The sequence below is a fragment of the Sprattus sprattus genome, assembly GCF_963457725.1.
Source record: "Sprattus sprattus genome assembly, chromosome: 5".
In the NCBI taxonomy this organism is placed as follows: Eukaryota; Metazoa; Chordata; class Actinopteri; order Clupeiformes; family Clupeidae; genus Sprattus; species Sprattus sprattus.
In genome coordinates, this window is record NC_137924.1 from 12,427,470 (window position 1) to 12,448,593 (window position 21,124).

Genomic DNA, 21,124 nt, shown 5'->3' on the forward strand with positions numbered 1-21,124 from the left:
TGTGGTACTCTGCTGTTTTAAAGCAGCTTAGGGGTGATGGCCCCACCAAGGGTTGAGGGCACGCCCACGGACATGAGGGAATTAGCGCTCCACGCCAGGGCCCTGATGCCCACATGCGGATGAAGCCGCTCCTAATGATCCATCAGCAGAGAGGGCTGGGCTGGGCTGGGCTGGGTGTCAGCCGGGTCAACATGTTGTCCAAGAGGCCAGCTCTTATAGCAGGGTGGTGAAAATCCACAACTGGCTTAGTGCACTGGCGGAGCAAAATCCTGATTGTAGTCTTGCATAATAAAACGGACATGAATGATTCATGTGAATTTTCTTTTGTAGACTGAAAGACATTTGTTTGTGTTTCTGGGTGTGTGTTTATTTGCGTGTGTGGGGGTGTGTGTACGGCTGTGTTGGTTGCAGAGCTCGCACACTGCCAGTCGAGCCTCATCGAGCTCAGCAAGCTGCTGCAGAGTCTGGAGATCCTGCAGAGGACCCAGTCTGCCCCCAACTTCACAGACATGCAGGTGAGCCGCCCCCTGCCTGCAGACAAGGGGTCTCTCTCTCTCTCTCTCTCTCTCTCTCTCTCTCTCTCTCTCTCTCTCTCTCTCTCTCTCTCTCTCTCTCTCTCTCTCTCTCTCTCTCCCTCTCCCTCTTTCCTCAGTATAATAGTGTCCGGATAGGTCTCTGGTAGGCCTCACTGCTAAAGGTTAAGACCCCCATAATGGACAGACACTCTTCCCTGAGGCCCCAGCCTCTCAGATGATGGAGACAGAAAGTGGGGGGGGTGCAAGCATACCCAGGCCCTTGTGGTTGGACTGCATGAGGCCCCATTTAAAATTCAGCCTCCACCTACACTGCTTTTAGCTGCGGTGTTAGCTGGGAAGAGAAGCTAAACCAGCCATCTATCACTGCTCCTGTGTTCCCGTCAGCCTCTTTTGAATCGCAACTGTGTGATTTGCAAAGTGCACTTGATCACGGGCACATGAATTTACCAAGTGAATTCATAACGTTTATGCTCTCCCACTGCTGTTGCTATAAACACATGCTTTCCCACCATGAGAATAATGAATAATTATTGTTTTGTTCGTTCCATTTTCATTATTGATTGCATTTCTTTACTGTCATAATTGCTGCTTTATTAATGATGATGCAAGCTCTGTCTGTCGTATTAACCTCCCCTTTTCCATCTATTCTTATCCATGTTTGCAATATAGACCAATTGTGTAGATTTATCAAAGAAAGACAAGCGAGTGAGCAGAAGATGGAGAACAAAAAGTGTCAGCAAAGATGCAAAAATGCAACTGCAGGTACATATTCTCTTCTCCTTTTTTTCCCCTCTTGGCTGAGATCTGTCTCAGCACCCAGAGCTTTCTATTCAGTTATTGAGAGTCTGGCTTGAGAGCTTTTGGACAGACTTGTGTTTTCCCATTTACTTAACTTAGTCAGTTATCCCTTTTGGTTTCACTGGAGCTGTTTTTCACAGTAAGCCATGACCTTCACGAGACTAGAACAGCACGCAGCTAAAATCAGCCATTAGGAAGGAAGCTGTTACTCAACGAAGGGGGTTTGGTCTCTAACTACTGCTGACCAATTTCTCCCTGAGTTCACAGTCTTAAACCACAGCATGAAACCTCCGGCAGCTTCTAGACACAACATGTGATAGGAACTTCCATTCTCCCTTTTAAACTCCACCGAAGGAAAAGGGACCACATTCCCATTCGTAGCCTCTTTAAACCGCTCCTCTTTTAAACTCCATCGAAGGAAAAGGGACCACATTCCCATTCGTAGCCTCTTTAAACCGCTCCTATTTTAAACTCAGCCGAAGGAAAAGGGCCCACATTCCCATTCGTAGCCTCTTTAAACCGCTCCTCTGGCTTCTCCCTCAGAGGACAGTTTAAATGGCCGCTTTCCTGCCCACGTCCTTCCCCCTGCTTGGTTCTGCTGAGCGCTATCAGTGAGTAGCATACGAACAGTGTCCCAGTGGCAGGCACCCGGGTCAGCTGGATGTATGAGTCATCAGCCTTAAGGGAGTTATTCAGCCCTAGTACATCAAACGTCAACCAAGAAAAAAAACTTAATTGGTGTTTCAGAACTCATGAAAGTGTTTTGTAATTACAAGGTCAGGCCGTGGTCATGTGTACTTTTTTCAGTTATGTGAGTGTGCATGAATGTCTAAATCCATGTTCTGAAGCACATGCCCTTTTTTCAAGGTCTATGAATTATACCTGGTTTCTTTTTTTAGTTCTGTTCGAATTTCAGTGAAGTTTTTTTAGTAGTTTTTACTAAATTAATCTCTGCTGTCTGGCTCTCATACTCACCCACAGGTGCATTCATTATCCCAATCAAGAATGGCAAAAGTAAGCAACGTTTGCTCTCAGGCCCCTTCAGCTCCCTAGTGCTCAACATTCACTCTGTGTCTCTGCTGCTCTGCTCTTAATCTGACCTCCTCTCTCCAAATTCAAACTCCTCAAAGCCTGATCAGTCTTCTATCTCCTCCATTGATCACCGCTGCCATGCTGCCCTGCTGCCCTGCTTTGGGATAAAAAGATCCCCTCAAGCGAAGTAATGAAAAGAAAATGCACTGTGAACTTGCAGACATTAGCCGAGGATGCGTCAGGTTCAGTCGCTCGGTGCTCTGACACCGGTGGCCGTGAGCACAAGGGGCTCTTTTGAAGCCTCGGTCTGCTCACCGCGCCGAGCGACATCCAAGCGCCTCAAAGTGAATGTCAGCCTCATTGTGCCGGGCTCAGAGGGAGCGCTGAGGCGGCGCCCCGGCCTTTACACATGCACATGCTCTCATGACAACATGGTTGCGTGGTGGAACGGTTCCGTTCCGCTGCTCACCTGTGTGGCTGGCTGCCCTTCTCTCAGCTCTGTGTGTTTATTATAAATGTGCGGGAACGGGTGCGTGTGGAAATCATTTGTGTGATCGAAGGGAAACTCAGCAACCTGACATGATGGAAGGCAGCAGAGCTTGCTCGTGAAATCTGTCTTTTTTTTTAATTTGTATCAGTATCCTCAGTATTGTGTCCTTCTGCTGGCATTGAGGAGAGCCGGTACCGCTGCAGTCCCATGCTGTCACCTTGCTGAGTCCGCCTTTCACAGCTCAATATGAGTCTCAAATTAAGTGTGGGAGACATGTTTGGTGGCTTGCATGCTTTTACATGGTGTTGTCCCTGTTGGCTGCTGGCAGTGTGGGTTCTGGTGGGTGTCTGCTGGGGAGGTGTTTACCATGTCCCTGCTCCCTGGTCCCTGGCCTCCCCCTCAGGTCCCTCTCAGCTCCAGCATGTCCCCAGTGCGGCTGCACTCGTCCAACCCCAACCTGTGCGCCGAGCTGGCCGACTTCCAGACCCCCGTCGCGCGCCTGACCGACAGCATCGAAGGGGCCGGAGACTACATCAAACTGCAGGAGGACTTCTGTCTCATTGCCCAGAAAGGTACCAAACAGACCACTAGGCAGTCTAGAGAGTGGAGAGCCTTGGCAGGCAGGGAATAAGCGCACAGTACTGTGGTTGAGGAGGGCATTGAGACCTGACTGGTAGCTCTGTCTGTATTCCAATGTGACTTCCCTTTGTCTTCCCAGTCCACTCACTGCTGAAGTCGGCCTTTAACACGGTGGCCATTGAGAAGGAGAAGATCAAGCAGGTACTGACTGAGCAGGAGCAGGCTGGCCAGTCAGTACAGATTGTCACTCTCAGACGGTCTTTATCACAGGTGAGAAGGCACAGATATCCACTACTACTGAACTACACAGACATCCACTATTGACTATTCACAGAACATGACAGTAAAATTCATATTCAGTTCTCAGTTTTCATAATATGAACCATTTCACACATAGAGATACGCACCTCCTCACCTCATAAAGCAAACATACAAATAAGGTTAGAGTATTACAACCCTCCGTCCACTGTTGAGACTCCCAGTATGTTGGTGGAGCGGCAGAGGAGGGTGCAGGTCAGTGAAGGCTGAACACTGAATCACTCCTGGCCTTAGACTTGATGAAGATGAAGCTGTTATCTTTCTCAACGCTGGCCCCACGGACCAGCAGGTGAGCTCTAGGACCCTATCAAACACACATGAACAGTCCTGTCATGACTCACCAGAAAATGTATACTTAGAAAATGTATCATTAGAGGCTCATTTGATGTGGAGATACGATCAGTGCCTCTGGTTTACCGTGATTTGAAGGAAGGAAAAATAATTTGGAGATGAAAGAGGAAGGAAGGGGCAACATCGTTAATGGGCTCACATTATCTTTCTCAGCGTAATTAGAAATGAGATTAACACCGCTTTATATTTGCGCAAGGGTGAAGTTCATTAACTTTGGCCCGCAGGACTATCTTGGGTGTGGGTGATTAGGCTGGAGTGGTCACACGGTAGTGAGATGGGGGTGAGGTCATCATTCGCAATAAATAAGCACTTCCATTTCTGGCCCTTTTTTCTGGGTAATGAGTCCAACCTCGGCTTCAGAAAGGCTTAGTGTAGTTCATTTAGTTTTTTTTCCCTCTTCAAAGCTCCTAATGATTTCCCATTTCGGTTTTGTGGGTGTTTGAGAAGTATTTTTAGACTCTGAGGGTAGACTGCCAAAGAGTGTCTCCTCATACGCTGCTGTTAAGTTATTAATTTTTGTTGGTGGAGGAGTGGGGGGTGGGGAGAGAAACTTGATCATGGTGTAAACAAGTCCTTCATTTTGACAGAAGCCTGCGGTGAGGACAGCTGCTTTCCATGTCACTGACCTTTTTTTTTGAGAGAGAGAAAGACCGAGGGGAGAGGAAGGGGGTGCAATGGCATGTGTGTGTGTGTCTCTTAACAGTTCCCTCACCCACACCACTCCCAGAAAAAAAGGAAACCCCTTTGGCTCAGAGAGCTCTCATTTTCTCCCAAGTCCTCAAAGTGCTGCTTTTTCTGTCAGGTGCTTTCAGAACGGCCAGAAATATCCCCATGAGCTTACTACAGAGCACAGCTGCTCCATGTTGTTTTATTTGGATCTGATCATCTAGCCCAAGCCTGCTGCTGCAGGGCTGTCATTTGAGTGACGTTATTGTTGAGATTATTGTTGTTGTTGTTGATATTGTTTCAGGCCCTGACCCAAAACGCTGAGCTGCGGACCCGTTTGAGCCGCATCCACTCTGAGTCTGTGCTGTCCGATCAGGTGGTCAGTGTCAACATCATCGCCACCCCTGAGGAGGTAGGATATCCACTTTTAGTCAGGTCATCTTTATCTTTTTATCCACATGGAGTGACCCAGGGACCTTTGTGACCTTTGTGGGCAGGCTAAGACTGTAGAGTGGAAATTTCCAGTTATCATTAAATAGGAATTTTATTTGTGGAGACAGAGGCGTATCCGTGATATGAGAGAATATTCAGAAGCCCTGGCTCACAGGATTTGCTTGCATGCTGATGGATTGTGACGGGAGGAGGAGTTCTCTATTATGCATGAAGTTCCTTCTAGCTTGGCACCACACAAGGTGCACCAGAGCCAGAAGGCAGTGCCTTGTATCTATATATTAGATTAAGTTAGTTAGGTAAAATAAACAAGTGTATTGGCAGCCAACTTAAAACAAGACATAGACAAATTGGGCAAAGCCATTTGGGATGGCGTGTATGTTTGAGAGTAGTGCAGCTGGTGAAGACTGCTCCCCGTGTACACTAGCTGTCCGAGCTCGGCGCTCCTCCGGATCATAGAGTGTCTGAGCGTTTGGATCAAAGCAGTGGGATAGCCAGCAAGTGCTGTGCTTGCCTGGGCTCTTCAGCAGTAGTGAGGATCTCAGCTCACAAATGCATCCTGCATGCAGTGCACCGGTGGGATCCCCAGGAGTCCCTTCTCCAGTGCCTCCTCACCCTGAACGCTGAATCTAACTCGACTCTCACCCCTCCCTCCCTCCCTTCCTCCCTCTCTCCCTCCCCTCTCACAGGCGGAGCAGACCGTGGTGGGAATCCCGCTCACGCAGCAAGCCTCCAATGAGAGCCGGCTGTCCATGTCAGACTCGGTGTCGGAATTCTTCGACGCCCAGGAAGTGCTTCTGTCAGCGAGCTCATCGGAAAATGAGGTAAGCGCAGGGGAGGGAGGGTCGGACGGAGGTAGCGAGCGAGCGATAGAGAGAGGGAGGAGGGTGGGGTCAGCCAGGGGCAGGCTCGGAGCAGATGGAGCTGGAGAGCTCTGTGGGGGTGGACAGGTGCTGCGGGAACCCCGGTGCAGAGCGGACGGAACTATTTAATTAGCACCTAAGGATGCAGTAGGCCTCAGACAGCCAGCCAGCCAGCCCCAGCAAAGAGCCACTGAGAGGGAGAGACTCTCCCTGTCAGGCTCTAATGTGCTGTCCTCCATCACCACTATTCTTCACATAGTTGGATTGTGTCAGTGGGCATTTATTTTAAACTCACATGCCAACTAAGCACAGGTGCTGTAAGATTACTCACGTCATTTACCGTGTTTCTCCCCGTGTTACGGCTTCACTATTTGTCTTCGCCATGTAAGGTTTGCTTTCTTACCGGGGGGGGGGGGGGAGTTGTTCATTTGCATTCAGACTCCCTCTCGCCAGCCAGTGGATGTTTTGTGCAGTGGGGATAAGCGCCAGAGCGCACCCGAGCCAGAGCATGGCTCCCTGGTAAAGACCTGAAGGCTGGCTGGGTCCCCTGATCCAGCTGTGACTCCACCATGTTAGACTGCTGCTGCGCCCCTGAGTTGGCTCACAGTATAAATAGGATAACATTTCACTCCACAGTCTGCTAGTCTACCACAGAAAGCCCCCGCAGGTCTCACAGGGCACTCCAGCCCCGGGCGGACGGATAGCATTCAGTAAGAGAGCATGTAATCGGTAATAGGCATAGCGAAATGAGACATGATGTGAGTAATGCACATGTGGAGCTCGCGGTGTGAAGGTACAAGCGTTAAGCCCTGTAAGCACTCTCTCTCTCTCTCTTGGCATTAATCAATGGCACAGGGCTCCTGCTCCTGCTCCTGCTCCTGCTCTGCTTCTTTTTTTTTTTTTTTTTCGCACAGGAACATATATACTGCAGCATTTCACGGTGTGGCAAACGCAAGTCGTGACGCAGTCTTAACTGATTTCCACACACCACCCACCCACCCCCCCTTAGCGTTCCCTAGCAAGGACTGCAGAGAGAGAGAGAGAGAGAGAGGGAGGAAGAGAGAGGGGGAGAGAGATAATAGAAAATTGACTTTGGCATCCTCATGCTTTCTCCATAGGCTGGTGCTGGAGGTAGTTGGTGACTGTCCAAACTGACCCCCTCTGCTCTTCCCCTGCCCTAGAAAAAGAAAGAGAGAGAATCACGCTTCAGTCTAACACACTTCCACCCCCTCTGTCTCCTGTCTCGCAGGCATCAGACGATGAGTCATACGTCAGCGATGTGAGCGATAACATTTCCGAGGACAACGCCAGCGTCAACGACAACGTCTCTCGACAAAGTAGGCAGCCTTTTTCCCTTACCCTTTTTCTCCTCTCTTCCTGGTGTTCCATTAGAGAGAGAGGCATGTGATGGAGGGATGCGGAGAAAAGGAGAGAGGAAGGGAGGGGAAGGGAGGGGAGGAGAGGGAGGGTGGCGGGTGGCCCTGTGTGTCACTATGTGTCACTGCCATTCACTCCTGCCACCCAGACTGTCCATCCAGCCTCTCTCTTATAATGAGAGGTCACCTTGTGAAGACCCGTGCTTCCAGAATGAATGAGTTCCCCTCTTTAAGGCTTTAATATTCAATGTTAACCTTCAGTACCTAATCACTCTCTACTCAAGCACTCCCGCATATATACAAACACAGTGAATTACCCGAGTCCCACGCTAAGGTCTGTCTTTAAAAACCATGTTCTGATTTGGCAGGACAGGACAGTTGTCTTTAAAGCCCCAAAGCACGGCTGCTTGTTCCAGCAGCCCTCCACCTAATCCAATCTTGTTTCCGGGCCCTGAACCATCCATCACAAACATGACCAGTGACTCACCTACACTTCATATCTGGGCCCGCGTCCACAGCTATACGCTGCCCCGCCACCTTTTAGTGGGACACATGATTAGGATTTAAGACTGTCTAGACATCAGACCACTGCTTCACCTTGTATAGTCCTTCTCACATTCTTTGCTTTTGCCTTTACACATCCCTCACACCTCGTAGTTTCCCATGGGCAGATATTAACTTCCTTATCGCCCTGTGTAATAAACTGTCTCTGTTGATAAAGCACGGCCCTGAATGCGAAACGAGACAGGATTGTCCTGGATTCATTTACTATTAGTCTCACAGAGGCATTCCGGTGTATAATGTAATGCATATGTCCCAGCAGTAGTGCTTTACTGCAATTTTCAAGCCAAATTAGAATGCTGTACGGGCAACCACTTTTGAAAACAAATGCCACTAAGTTATTCTCAAAGTTTCAGTTTCAGTTTGTTTATTTGATGAAGAGGGACAGTGTACATTAATAAACATTAATATGTAAATGCACCCAATTGTAGCCAAAAGGCTAGTTTCCATTGGCAGTCCCCCTACCAGAGTGAAAAAGGCTAAACAACTTACAAAAAAGGCATTAACATATATATCAAACATAACATTGACAAAATAAAATAAAATAAAAGTTCTGCTTGAGGTCTGACTGGTTCTGTGGTGTTTGGGTTGCAGTGCCCAATGGGGACCTGTCGGGCAATGCCTTTCGTAACGGACGCCGCACGTGCCTGCCCGGCCCCTCCCCGGACACCAGCAACATCAACCTGTGGAACATCCTGCGGAACAATATTGGCAAAGATCTGTCCAAGGTGTCCATGCCGGTGGAGCTGAACGAGCCGCTCAACACGCTGCAGCACATGTGCGAGGAGCTGGAGTACACAGAGCTGTTGGACAAGGCCGCCGACACGGACGACCCCTACGAGCGCATGGTACGGCCCGCACCGCTCACAAAATGCATAGACACACACAGCCATGCCCACAATACGACCCCTACGAGCGCATGGTACGGCCTGCACCGCTCACAAAATGCATAGACACACACAGCCATGTCCACACTCATGGACTGACCCAGACATACCCATGTGGATACATAAACATAAGCCAGAGGTTTCGCATACACAATGATTTAAATGATATAAATGTACATAGACATCAATTCAACTCACATTTTCAACTCGTTGATTACCGTCATATCGTGGGGGAAAAATGACTGCCTAAAATTTCTAGTGCTGCTGTAGAAACTGATTTCTGAAAACTTTCAGATATCACATCTGCACCATATTTAGAGAGGGAGAACAAATGGAGAATAAAGAGAGCGTGGCATTGAGAGGCACTGGTTGCGTCTGTCACATGCTGTGGAAGGGTTCCAGTAGAGCAGCCCTGTGGGCCTTGGGACTCTGCCTGCCCCCCCCCCCCTTAACAGACACACTCTACGCACGGGCGACGCAGTTGACCTTATTCAGCTCCACACTCTCCTTTTTTGGCAACCTAGTTACAGTCCTCGCTGTAGCAATGAGTTTGAATCCTTCTGATCTCTCGAGACCAGCTCTGGGCCTCATTTCTGCAGAGTTGAACTTTGCCGTGTTCATTCTCCTCTGCTGTTTCCTATTTCTGTTTATCCAGCCACATTATGAGATGCTGTGCTGGTCAGTTCTTTGACAGCAATAAAAGCTTACTGTGTCCCTTACAGGTTCTTGTCGCTGCGTTTGCAGTCTCAGGATATTCATCCACCTTCTTCAGAGCGGGAAGCAAGCCATTCAACCCTTTACTTGGAGAGACGTATGAATGTATCCGGGAAGACAAGGGCTATTGCTTTTTCTCAGAGCAGGTAAGGCCCTTTGACCCCTGGGTGTTTCCCTGCAGGTGTGGTGGTGCCTCTGCAGTCGTGACCTCCTGACTCGTGGTCGGGCAGCACGATCCTCCATCAAAACACGTCTCCTCCTTTTCCTCCGGTTTTTCTGATAGCAAAACTGCCTTTGTCAGCAGTGTGCTTTTTTCCTCTCCCAGAGGCTACTGGAGACACACATACAGATGAGCAGGCACACACACACACACACACACATACATACACACACACACACACACACACACACACACACACACACACACACACACACACACACACACACACACACACACACACACACACACACACACACACACACACACACACACACACACACACACAACACACAAACACAAACACACACATAAACACACACACACACACACACACACACACACAAACACACACACAAACACACACACACACACACACACATACACACTCTCTCACTCACTCTCTCTCTCTTTATCTCTCTCTCTCTCTTCCCAGTACAAACATACTTGCACACACGCACACACATTCTTCCCTGTACACACTGTATATGCACTGGTGTGCATTCACATACATAAACACACACACCACACACAGACATGCATGCATACACTCTGTGACATTGCCTTAAGCCAGCTTAGACCTCTTCCTCTTAGCATGAGACAGTGACTCACTGCTGGCCTTGTGTGACACACACACTTGAACGAGTCCACTCTTGGAAGGCTCAAACCCTATCAGCCTCTTAAGTGCTGATGAAATGCATTCAATGCCTTCCCTGTGTGTTTGTCTGTCTGTATGTATGTCTGTCTCCGTGCACACACACACATGTGTGTGTGTGTGTGTGTGTGTGTGTGTGTTCGTGTGTGTTCATGCGTGCCAAAGTCCTGTATGTATTCTGTATCATTTCCCCTCAGCGCATGCTAAAGTGATATACTCCCTACTGTGCTGTGATGACTCATGCGTATTGTGTAATCCTGCTCACGGCATAATAATGAACATGTAAGAAAGAAACTCTAACTGGCGAATGGACTAGGACTGTGTACTTCTAGTGTATGCGTAATGTATATGCTTAGACATAGTATTGATGGACTGAATCCTTAACAGGATGAACTGATCTGTGCCTTCTGTCTTTGTAAAAGGTGAGCCACCATCCACCGGTCTCGGCTTGTCACTGTGAATCCAAAAAGTTCACCTTCTGGCAAGGTATGTTTCTAGCTGGCTTCACCAGTCGAGACTTGTTCATTGTATTTTAAAGAGTGTGCTGTGCATACAGACTTGTAATTGTAATTTCTATAGTTATCACTGTTATTTCTCATGAAAAGACTGTGAAATTAGATTGTGAAAATTCTTCTCCCCATAAGTCTAAATGCTGTGGTAGAGCTGTGATGTTGTCTTTGTGTTTCCTTGTCTAAGATGTCAGATGGAAAAATAAGTTTTGGGGGAAATCCATGGAAATCCTACCCATTGGGACAGTCCACGTCATGTTACCAAGGTAACTTGCAGACACTCAGCAAATCCTCCCCTCTCTGTAACTCCCCTTTGCAGAATACGAAAGGTGTATTTTTATTTCAGGACAGCTTCTATAGTATTTCCTTGCCATCTCTAAAAGGCTGAAAAGAGATGTTTCCTAACTGGTGAGAATGTTAGGGATTTCAGGGAGGGTTGAGTTGTTGCTGTAAGCCACTTTCCCACTATCAAAGGGAACTAGGAAGGCTTCACAGCACACTCCACATAAATCAGAAAACCGAACTGTGAGTGTGTCAACATCAGTCCTCCTCCGTCAAGCCCCCAGATCCTTGGAGTGCCGAAACAGTGAGATCACAGGCCTGTGTGCAACACTTGGAAGAGCTTCAGTGAACCCACTGTAAAAAAGCTGAAAGCCTAAGCAAACGCCACTGCATCAATGACGTGGAAGAAAATGTCTCACTCACTCATTCAGTGAGCTTTAATCTGAATTTAACGAGCACCGTTCCCCCCTTTTCTCTGTAGCTATGGAGACCACTACGAGTGGAACAAAGTCACCACCTGCGTGCACAACATCCTGAGCGGGAGGAGGTGGATCGAGCACTATGGCGAGATCACCATCAGAAACACGAAGAGCAGCGCCTGCATCTGCAAGCTGACGTTCGTCAAGGTGAGACCTCTTTTCCTCTAAAAACGAGCAGTGCCGCTCTGAACATTTGGAACAGGGTGCCTTGCAGCACTGTCTAAATATAGCCATTCCGTATAATGCAGCTTATGCCCTCCACTGTTGTTAAAGGGGTACAGCAGCAGCAGCTCTGCTGTTCCAGGGAGAGGACTTCAATCAGGCGTGTGAGGGGGCAGTGATAGCCCGTGAAGAGATGTCTTTCATGGACCTGTGCTTTTCTTTTTCAGGGGAACTACTGGAGCTCCAATGTGAACGAGGTGCAGGGCTTCGTGATGGACCAGGAGGGGAAGGTGGTGCACCGGCTGTTTGGGAAGTGGCACGAGGGGCTCTACTGCGGCGTCCCGCCCTCTGCCAAGTGCGTCTGGAGGCCAGGTACTTCAAAGGCACTTCTGGGTCGTTAAGGAGCGCAGGAATGCGAGATACTGCCAGAGTGCGTTCAGAATGGAGGGCTTCTGTAAGCAGCACTGTCTCAGTGCAGTTTCACACAGGCTTTAATTAATTGGACTGGCTCAGTTGAATACCACTCTTACTTAGAATGAGCCCTTGTACCTGCTCCTGGAGCTTAACTGGTAGGGCAGCCACACAAGATTGGTCATGGTGGAATTTTTCCAATTAGTACCAGCGGTGACCTATAAACCTCTTCAGACACAGCTGTCAGCTGAAGGTAAAGTCTCACAGAAATGGAAGTTCATAAGCACACATCAGAAGTCCTCACTAGCGGCATTTTAGTCAGGTGTTCACGCCTGGGGGGTTCTTTTTGTGATGGCTGCCGTTTCCTTCATTTCAGGCTCCATGCCCACGGACTATGAGCTGTACTACGGCTTCACCCGCTTTGCCATCGAGCTGAATGAGCTGTGCCCCGAGATGAAGGACCTGCTGCCACCCACCGATGCCCGCTTCAGGCGAGATCAGAGGTATGTTTCGCCGTTACTTCATCCCCGCCATGACACTCTGATTTCGGCCCATTAGGGCGCTCGCAAGTCGCAGTGCTCTAGAGCGCCCCGGCAAGGCACTGCACTCCTGGCTGTCCATCTCAGGAAAGCACCCGATAATGAGCCAGGGTGAAGAGCCCAGGAGAGGAGTTTGAGAGCTGCATGTGATTAGTGTGGTGACTCTGATCCTAATGAGGGCTGCTGCCACCTCAGGTACTTGGAGGAGGGCAACGTGGAGATGGCAGCCGCAGAGAAGCAGCGCATCGAGGACCTCCAGAGGACCCGGAGGAAGTGGCAGGACGAGAACAACACCAAGCACTTGCCGCGCTTCTTCAAGTGAGTACGCTGCTAGGGCCTGCTGTGTCAGAGCGCGTAGGGCGCGTTTCTTTAAAAGAGACGCATCTAATCAGAGTGTTACATCAGTTGCAAAAAATACTTTGACATAATTGCCCTTGTGTTGCTCTTGTGAAACTGCTAAGACATTGACTGATTGGGCGCTAACATAAATTATGATTCAGACTGTTGTCATGGTGCTCTGGGTTGAAACACTAAAGCTTCAAGTATGAAATGAACAGTAGAGATCAAATGAAGAGTGTTCACGGCTGTCACAGCCTTTCCTTTGAATGGGCCTGGATTGTTCTGAGCCAGAATAAAAAAAACGTGTGTAGAATGCGTAACAAAATGTCGCGGGAAACCATTACAAATGTGTTCTGTGTGTGATGTGAGCGTGAAACATTACAGCTAGTAAGGTTAGCCACAATCCCAAACGTTACCTTACAAAAACATTTCAGAGGTGCACCTGTCAAAGGCAGCTGGCCTTATGTGACATGCTGACTGGAACATGCCTGTGCATGCATGTAAAGATCCAGCCCTTATCAGTTGAATTCACTCTTTATCTTTTTCCTGTGTGTTGTGTTCATGTGTGCAAAAGTCCTGTCTGTATTCTGTACCTCTGCCCACAGCGAATGCTTAACTGAACCAATTAACCATCTGAACAGTGTTAGTGCGCTCTCAGGTCAGAGTGCAGTACATTCTGCCAGCTGTAGGTCAGACAGCAACAGGGCTCTGTATGGTTATAGAAGTAAATTGGGGCTACCGTAGTATTCTTTAAAATAAGTACAACGGTGAAAACTTTCAGCTACATAACCGTCTGGGTTATAGTGCATATGCTAGTGTCGTGACGTGAGTGTATGCATCCCAGTATTCCTTTGAATACGGCCACCTATGACCCTGTAGAGGAGTGTCCTATGACCTCTGGCACACTCCCTCTGCCTCTACTGAGAGAGGTGCAGTCAAGGGAGTGAGGGACTACACCTATCCCCATATTCACAGGAGCTCCGGTTTCCTCTTTCAGCGCATGCAGCTTAACAATGGACTTCATAATCAGCTTTCCCCTTCCTGTTGTCATTGCAGAAAAGTTGTGGATGCCAACCAGAGAGAGAGATGGGTGTCCAACAACACATATTGGGAGCTTCGCAAAGATCCCGGCTTCAGCAAGATGGAGAACCCTCAACTGTGGTAGCACCTGGATGGATGCCTTCCTGCGCTCAACATATCATCATGGCCGACATAAGAAGCTTTACCTATGCACAATGGTGTTGACAGCTATGTCCTCCGTGTCAAGGCTACATGCATAACATGTCATGTCGGACTGCAGAACTGAGCGATAACTTACCGCAGCTTCCGGCCAAAGGCCTGCAGCATCCACTACCATTCTACACAGTCTCACAGACTGTTTCCCCACTAACTCGCAGAACCAGGTTTGTCAGGGCAGCCCATTTAAGACCACCATATAGATTTACCCCCCGAGACCATGTCAGGCTTTTGAATATTCCCTTGCCTTAAAAGAAAAACACAAAAAAACATGATTATAACAAGGTTCGCTTACCACCACCACCCGCAAACACTGTTAGCTTTTTTGTGACAGCTCTCTTGATTTGTTACAGCGCTATTGGTTAAGGTGGCCAATGTTTGAGCTTAGGTCTCAGTAAACTATACCTATAATGTATCATGCATGCTTAGAAGGCAGCTTTCATTGGCATATGCTGACATGACTTGTCACTTCATTTCTACATTTAAAAAGTAGTGGTATTTTTGTAAAAAACAAGAAAAAAAGATGAAGAAAAGTGAATAACTTAAAAATGATAACTAAGCATCCAGTAGTGTGAATGTCACTCGCAGGTTACAGAGCCTTTTCCATGAGCAGCCTGTATCATAGCATTACTCTCTCTTGGAACAAACACAGTTCTGGTTTGATTGTTGAGAATGTTTCTGTGGAGTACACATCCTTTAGCGAAGTGGACACTAGTCTTGTGTGCGCATGCACCCAACATTTTATTCGTCCCGAACACGCACCCAAAGAGTAAAGGATTTTGAGCACTGATCTCAAAGACAATGCGCAGCGCTGTAGTTGCCTGCTTCAGACCTAGAAGTCCCTGTCTTGCCTCTGGAATTTCAGAGCAATTTTACACTGGAATTGTTTTGCTTTTACACTTGTACAACATTGGGATGCTTTCAAACGGGTGGTACACAGCCGTGAAAATGCCTCAGATCTTAACGATTCCATACGCTTGTTTGACAGTCGGTTTACTTCAGTGATGCGACAAGGCAATGTCTGACAGGTTCTTAATTGAAATGTCAAAAAGGTTTTAGATGAGAAGGTGTCCACGGTTCTATGAGCAGACCCATATAAGGCAAACCTATGCAGTGTACCCCTGCTTACATCCACCAGGAAATGCTTAACACTGGCTCCCCCTGCTGGCTGTTAACCAGATTTTTTACGATGTAAGGAAAGGCAGAAGGCAGTCAAAGATTACATGGTTTTTAACCTCATTAAAAGAGGTGAGATAACTGCGCTGTGAGGGAGTTATTCAGATAAATACATTGAATAGGATTTATGACTTTTCTTAAGCCAAAGAAAGAATACGCAAACAGAAATGTGAATGTTCAATGAGGAAGTTACATATTCCAGGAGAGATTACGGTCATGATACAAGGCTTTACCCAACGTACCAGTGTACAGAACATTTCATTTAAAGACCTTTCCATCACCACTGCCTTGTTTTTAAGTTACACATTCCATGTTCTTTTCTGCCTCCTGTTCTAAGTTACTGATCACGCACAACAGCTTTGGAAACTGTATTATCATTTTTTAACATGCTTTAGTTTATTATTGTAGTTTATTATAATAACCTGGGCAAATGCTCAAATTGACCATTTCACATAGGCAGGACAACCTCCATATGTCTGAGCAAGCAATGTATGCAGATTTTTTTTTATTGTAGACTTGTGTAAATTATTTTACAGACCATAAACTCCTTGTGTTCTGTAGAATGTTTTGTCCTTAGCTTATAGAAACAATACATCATGGGTGGTAGACAAGTAGCCTGATGTGCTAAGTACTCAAATTTCATGTTGGTACAATATCTTCACTCAACGCGGTGGATCTCGCTCACTGTGTTAGGACATGTTTCACTGCGTCAGCTCCACTTGCTGTGCCTTAACACATTTTCTGAACACAGTCAGACTACAGAATCTCACGATCTAACAAGGCGAGTGTTACCTCAGCTAACACTACCGCTTATACATAGCTTATCTGCTTTCTCATAAAGCAGTGTCTGTAACACTGAGATGAACAAAGCAGGACTCGTACTCTCGACACCCCATATGGCTGATTCTAGTTGGGCACGTAATCTTCCCTGCTGTGCAACCACTCTGCTTAGAATCATTTTCCTTGGAAACTAAAAGGGAATTCCAGCCATCCGGTCCAGTGTGCTGTTGGTGTGTGCACACACAGGTACTTGGTCTAGGTTGTGAAGTACAGGTAGGTTGCAGACTTCATCACACTGTAATGCTGTACACAGATGACTGGTTACGTTTGACAGTACTGTCCTCAATCATGTTTAGAAAAAATCAGGATGTATTGCCATGTTGTGGCATTAGTTTTGGTCAAGAATGGTATGGCTTGGTAATGTGTGTATTTATTGGAGTTCATTTGAAATGCTGTAATGAAGACTTCATTTGATGATCAAATGCTGGTGCCCAGTTCAGAATTTTATATTTTAAGACATTTTGGCATCGCATAGTTCGCTGTATCTGAAGTCTGAAAAAATTCCTATACTTGGTTTACTAGAGCTAAGCTAAGGGACTCCAAGTGTGTTTAGTCACATCTATTGTACTGTTTCTTAAATCTGCATGTGTAAAAGACATAGCCTGCCAATGAATGTTGCAAATGCCTTACAAAATATTTTGTTTGTTTTTTTCTTGTTTCTGTTTTGATTTTAATTGGGAGTTTTTTGCTTTGAATTCTTTTCCCCAAGAAGACATGCACCACTGTGTGCTGGAATGGGCTGTCATCATCTATCTGTTACATCAATCCATATAATGATGGGTTCCCTCTGAAGAAGTGCAATTGTATAAGAACATATCTTTCCATGAACACTGTACACTGCTGCTACATAGTGCTTGTTCTAATATAAAAGACATCTATAGAAGAAAAAAACATGCTTCCTGTTGTATCAGTCTGGGGGACATCAAACAAGTGACAGAGTAGATTGCACAGCCACTCACATTGGACCGTTACAGATATTTAAACCCTACAGCGGACAGATCCTTCCAAACAGACATGAGATTGGTTTATTCTGATGGTGTCAAAAATCTGATTTGAAATGTCCTGTGTCTACATTTCCAAATGTATCGGCACAGTACATAAGCAGATGTATTTCAGAAATAAATAATAAAATTGTGTATCTTCAACGTTGATATATTTATTTATTCATACCATAATCTCAATCCCACTGAAAAAAGTAGTTGTAAATTGGTACTAGTCACCTTTCAACCCCTAAACATGTGGAAAATGCTGCCACAAGCAGTTACTAAACTCACGATTTATCAAGAAACGGTCAACAACCATTCTTATAAAAAGTCAGTACAATATCCCCACACTGTTATTCAATTACAATAGGTTCTGGTTTCCATTTCAATGTGCGCATGATAGGACACATTCACCTTGATCCTTAGGCATGAAAAGGCTCAAAACAGTAATATCATTTTACAAAAAGGCAACTCTTTTATACACAAAATAAATATGAATAAAACAAAAGCACCTCAACTTCAAATGCGTTAGACACACATTGCCAAATAAAAAATTGACCTACATATATGTGTACCTTATCTGGGCAAGGTGTACAAGGGCAAACACAACTGTATCCAAACTGAAAAACTTAAATCACCTTGACTTATAGATCTATCTGTGTATGCACTTTTGTGTATTTTTTCTTTTTTTTTTTTAGAGGACTACACAGTGGGAATAACTCCATTATACTAACCAGACAATTCATGTGGTAAAATGCTGCTGTAATTAAAAGAAAAAGGTGTATATTTCAAGAGCAGGAATGACTTATTTCATGGTGGCCATGACCTTGATATACTGAAGGGCACTGTGTGCTGCATCGTTCTGTGCATTGCTGCAGGTGATGCCCGTTCCATGGCATATAGTCACTGGCACGGTCGACAGCTGCACTAAGCACTGGTACTGCCCGTTTACTGACAGCTCATCTGTAAATCACAATCAGAGGGTAGTTAAGAAATGACTTCCATACATTCCTGGTGTGGCTATTACACTGAATATTTCATCTCAAATTGAGGGAGTGGATGTTTCACCTATATTGTGGTAAATTATCTCAAAGCCCTGCTCCTCAGAAACGTCCTGCATCATCTGGACGTAGTCTGTGTTAGGGATGCTGAGGGGGGTTCTCCTCAGCAGGGAGATTGTATCGCTGGTGGAGTGCCACAAGGTCTCCAGATTGACAGTTGGCTTCGGTGTCTGGAGCACAAAAGGACTGTTAGGCGGAGTTCAATGGCAAAATATCTCAAGGACTGTTTAAACGATAAAAAAAAAAGGCAGAAAAAAAGAAAAGCAAACTAAACATACCCATGTGATTTCAGTGGACCCTGATAGACTTTGGAGTTTCTCTAGGATTTTCTCAGCTGCAACCTTTTTGGCAATTTTCTTTGAACTTCCTTTTCCTGATATATACATCCATGGTGACAACAACATTGTTTGTTTATGACATGTTTACAGAACTCATACACCACCTGATTGACACATTTAACTGACCAATTAGCATGAGAAATTAGCAACAAGCGAGCAACACAAATGCTGAAAGAAGATGAGATTAACTCACCTTCACTTGGACTTGCTATATGATCTTTTAAGATTAAGTTGATACACTTCACAAATGTTACATTCACACACACACATCACAGCCTTCCAACAGCTGCATACCTGTCTCCATGAGGTTCTCCAGTCTGCAGGTGACAGAGAACATCTTGTTGTGGCAGGGGCCCGTCTCCATGACCACCACATACTCGGGGAGATGCCATGACCTCTGCAGCACCAGCTCCTATGAGAAAGGATCAAGCTTGTGTCAGTGAGTGGGAATGAACTCCAACGTGCGAGGCACAACTACAAAAATGAGTTACAACCGGTGAGCTGTACAGAGAGAACAGAAATCAGAGAAAGCACAGAACATCACCTGCAGCACTCCTACAGGGTTCGACTGGTCGTTTGGCTCACTGCGTCCATTACTGTCAGGTCGCTGAAGCACAGGGCTACAATGGAGACACAAAGCACATTAAACGTCTGGTCCATCCAAGGCGTTCATGTAGGTGTCATGTTAGTGTGTATACTGTCCAGCTTACAGCGCTCCAGGGTTCAGTTCCAACATCATCAGAGCCGCCTCAGAAGCCTGATGCTTTGCAGCTTTTTTACTGAGTCCTTGACCTGTATGATAAGCAAGGAAACCAAAAATGAGTCACTGAGCTTGTCTCCTGACATTTTTTAAAACTTCTCTAACATCAAATAGTGATATTATGTGTTACCCTACAGGAAATAATTTAGTAATCGTCAATAATAATAATAGTTATAATATTACTATTGCTAAGGGGTAGAGGCACAACAGAAAACACAATGAGAGCGACTGACCTCTACAGGTTATTTCACCTATGGTAACAGTAAAAACAAAATTTGGTTGGTGTGGTGATCCCTCTGCTTTCTCCATTTCATAAATTGGAAGGCAGTCGATTCTCGTGCCATATTCGTGTAGTATTTGAATGGGTGTTTTCTCAGGGCATGCCATCTGAGGTGTCTCGGCAACGCTGCAATAAGCCATTTTTCCAGTGAGTGCAGATAGTCGGCAGGAGTAAAGACCATTCAACGGATAATGGACAACAGACATTTAGAGGAGTAGACATAGCAGGTCATAGGGTATTATGAGTGCATTACCTGCCCTTAAATAGTATGAGCATTCCATTTTTAAAATGTTAAGGTCTATGTAAACGCACAGCTTATTGACAGTTCAATTAGACAGTCCCTTCATGCTAGTGAATGAAGGGTTGCAGCAAAACATTCAAATTAGCCTGTATTTCAGAAAACTTTTCTTTTTTATCTCACGTAAGGACATGTTGCTGCGTGATAAAGCATTAATGCAGATGAATGGTAAGGCTACTTTCATTTCAGAAGCTGATATTACTGTACTGCAAGCTGTCCGGCGTGCTTGTTGCGGCTAGCTAGCAAATGTAGTACAAAGGTAGCAAAACAAAGATGCGCGCACACACACATAGTCATCATACTGCTATACTAGATATTATTAACTGAGACGAACAACAACATAAACACAGAAAGACTTTCTAAATCTGAATTACGGATGTATTTACTTAAAAGCTGCTAATGTATCCATCGGACGTCACCGGTGTAGATATTTCCTCACAAATGGGCGGGATTAAGGGGGGAAGTCACGCATACCTTTGAAAACTTTGAGTGGCATGAATGAAAACGAATTATATTTCAGACATTCTCGTCTTTGGCTTTTCCATAGGCTTGTCCCTGAGCATTTCTAGGTCAATCTTAATATTATTTGTTTGTTTTTGATTCCAGGGTCATGTCATGCAAAGAAGACCATTGTGACTTCATGACCGTGTAGAACGCTGACACATAAAAAAAAAAAAAAAAAAACCTGAATACTGTAGGCCTACGCCCCCCAACCCTGGACGCCCATTTCCACTCCACTTGAACGAAGTAGTGAAAATGTGAGCGTTCATTGTTCATGAAATACAAGATTAAATATCCTCAATTATGCCTTTGAAATTATTACATTTTTTAATTCATTACATTGCATTAGTAGTGCGCAGGTGTTATAGTAGCCCTACATCCTTACAGCTTTCATTTGACAGGCAGGTGATTCTTCAGGACATGCAAGAACAAATGGG

General features: G+C 46.0%; 2 protein-coding genes across 3 annotated transcripts in view; one reads left to right on the forward strand and one right to left on the reverse strand.

The window, feature by feature from the left end:
• The window catches only part of osbpl6 (oxysterol binding protein-like 6), a 36,462-nt gene extending 18,987 nt beyond the window's left edge, over nucleotides 1–17,475 (forward strand). Inside the window, exons 8-24 of one of the 2 annotated variants that reach the window (XM_080839112.1) lie at nucleotides 412–515; nucleotides 1,206–1,298; nucleotides 2,316–2,348; nucleotides 3,260–3,428; nucleotides 3,575–3,705; nucleotides 5,075–5,182; nucleotides 5,910–6,044; nucleotides 7,333–7,420; nucleotides 8,615–8,868; nucleotides 9,630–9,767; nucleotides 10,916–10,979; nucleotides 11,190–11,268; nucleotides 11,766–11,910; nucleotides 12,153–12,297; nucleotides 12,713–12,839; nucleotides 13,071–13,193; nucleotides 14,271–17,475. In XM_080839112.1, the coding sequence (XP_080695238.1) occupies nucleotides 412–515; nucleotides 1,206–1,298; nucleotides 2,316–2,348; nucleotides 3,260–3,428; nucleotides 3,575–3,705; nucleotides 5,075–5,182; nucleotides 5,910–6,044; nucleotides 7,333–7,420; nucleotides 8,615–8,868; nucleotides 9,630–9,767; nucleotides 10,916–10,979; nucleotides 11,190–11,268; nucleotides 11,766–11,910; nucleotides 12,153–12,297; nucleotides 12,713–12,839; nucleotides 13,071–13,193; nucleotides 14,271–14,379 (2,045 nt within the window). In that variant the 3' untranslated portion in view covers nucleotides 14,380–17,475. The remainder of the gene's footprint in view (nucleotides 1–411; nucleotides 516–1,205; nucleotides 1,299–2,315; nucleotides 2,349–3,259; nucleotides 3,429–3,574; nucleotides 3,706–5,074; nucleotides 5,183–5,909; nucleotides 6,045–7,332; nucleotides 7,421–8,614; nucleotides 8,869–9,629; nucleotides 9,768–10,915; nucleotides 10,980–11,189; nucleotides 11,269–11,765; nucleotides 11,911–12,152; nucleotides 12,298–12,712; nucleotides 12,840–13,070; nucleotides 13,194–14,270) is intronic. The other variant, XM_080839113.1, reaches the window with a different exon arrangement.
• Nucleotides 17,476–17,612: 137 nt separating this feature from the next.
• On the reverse strand, nucleotides 17,613–20,616 carry prkra (protein kinase, interferon-inducible double stranded RNA dependent activator). Its single transcript, XM_080838755.1, has 8 exons — nucleotides 20,573–20,616; nucleotides 19,842–20,014; nucleotides 19,559–19,640; nucleotides 19,393–19,468; nucleotides 19,143–19,260; nucleotides 18,789–18,883; nucleotides 18,518–18,680; nucleotides 17,613–18,412 (listed from the first exon to the last, which is right to left on the reverse strand). Exons 1-8 carry the CDS (start codon nucleotides 20,593–20,595, stop codon nucleotides 18,255–18,257), a joined length of 888 nt encoding a protein of 295 aa, XP_080694881.1. The 5' UTR covers nucleotides 20,596–20,616; the 3' UTR covers nucleotides 17,613–18,254.
• Nucleotides 20,617–21,124: the final 508 nt, after the last annotated feature.

Coding starts and splice junctions, on each gene's coding strand:
- prkra (XM_080838755.1), bottom strand. CDS start 20,595: ATGGATACATTAGCAGCTTTTAA. Junction 18,884..19,142: donor GGAGAACCTCATGGAGACAG/GTATGCAGCTGT, acceptor TGTATATATCAG/GAAAAGGAAGTTCAAAGAAA. Junction 18,681..18,788: donor GGTCCACTGAAATCACATGG/GTATGTTTAGTT, acceptor TTTGTGCTCCAG/ACACCGAAGCCAACTGTCAA.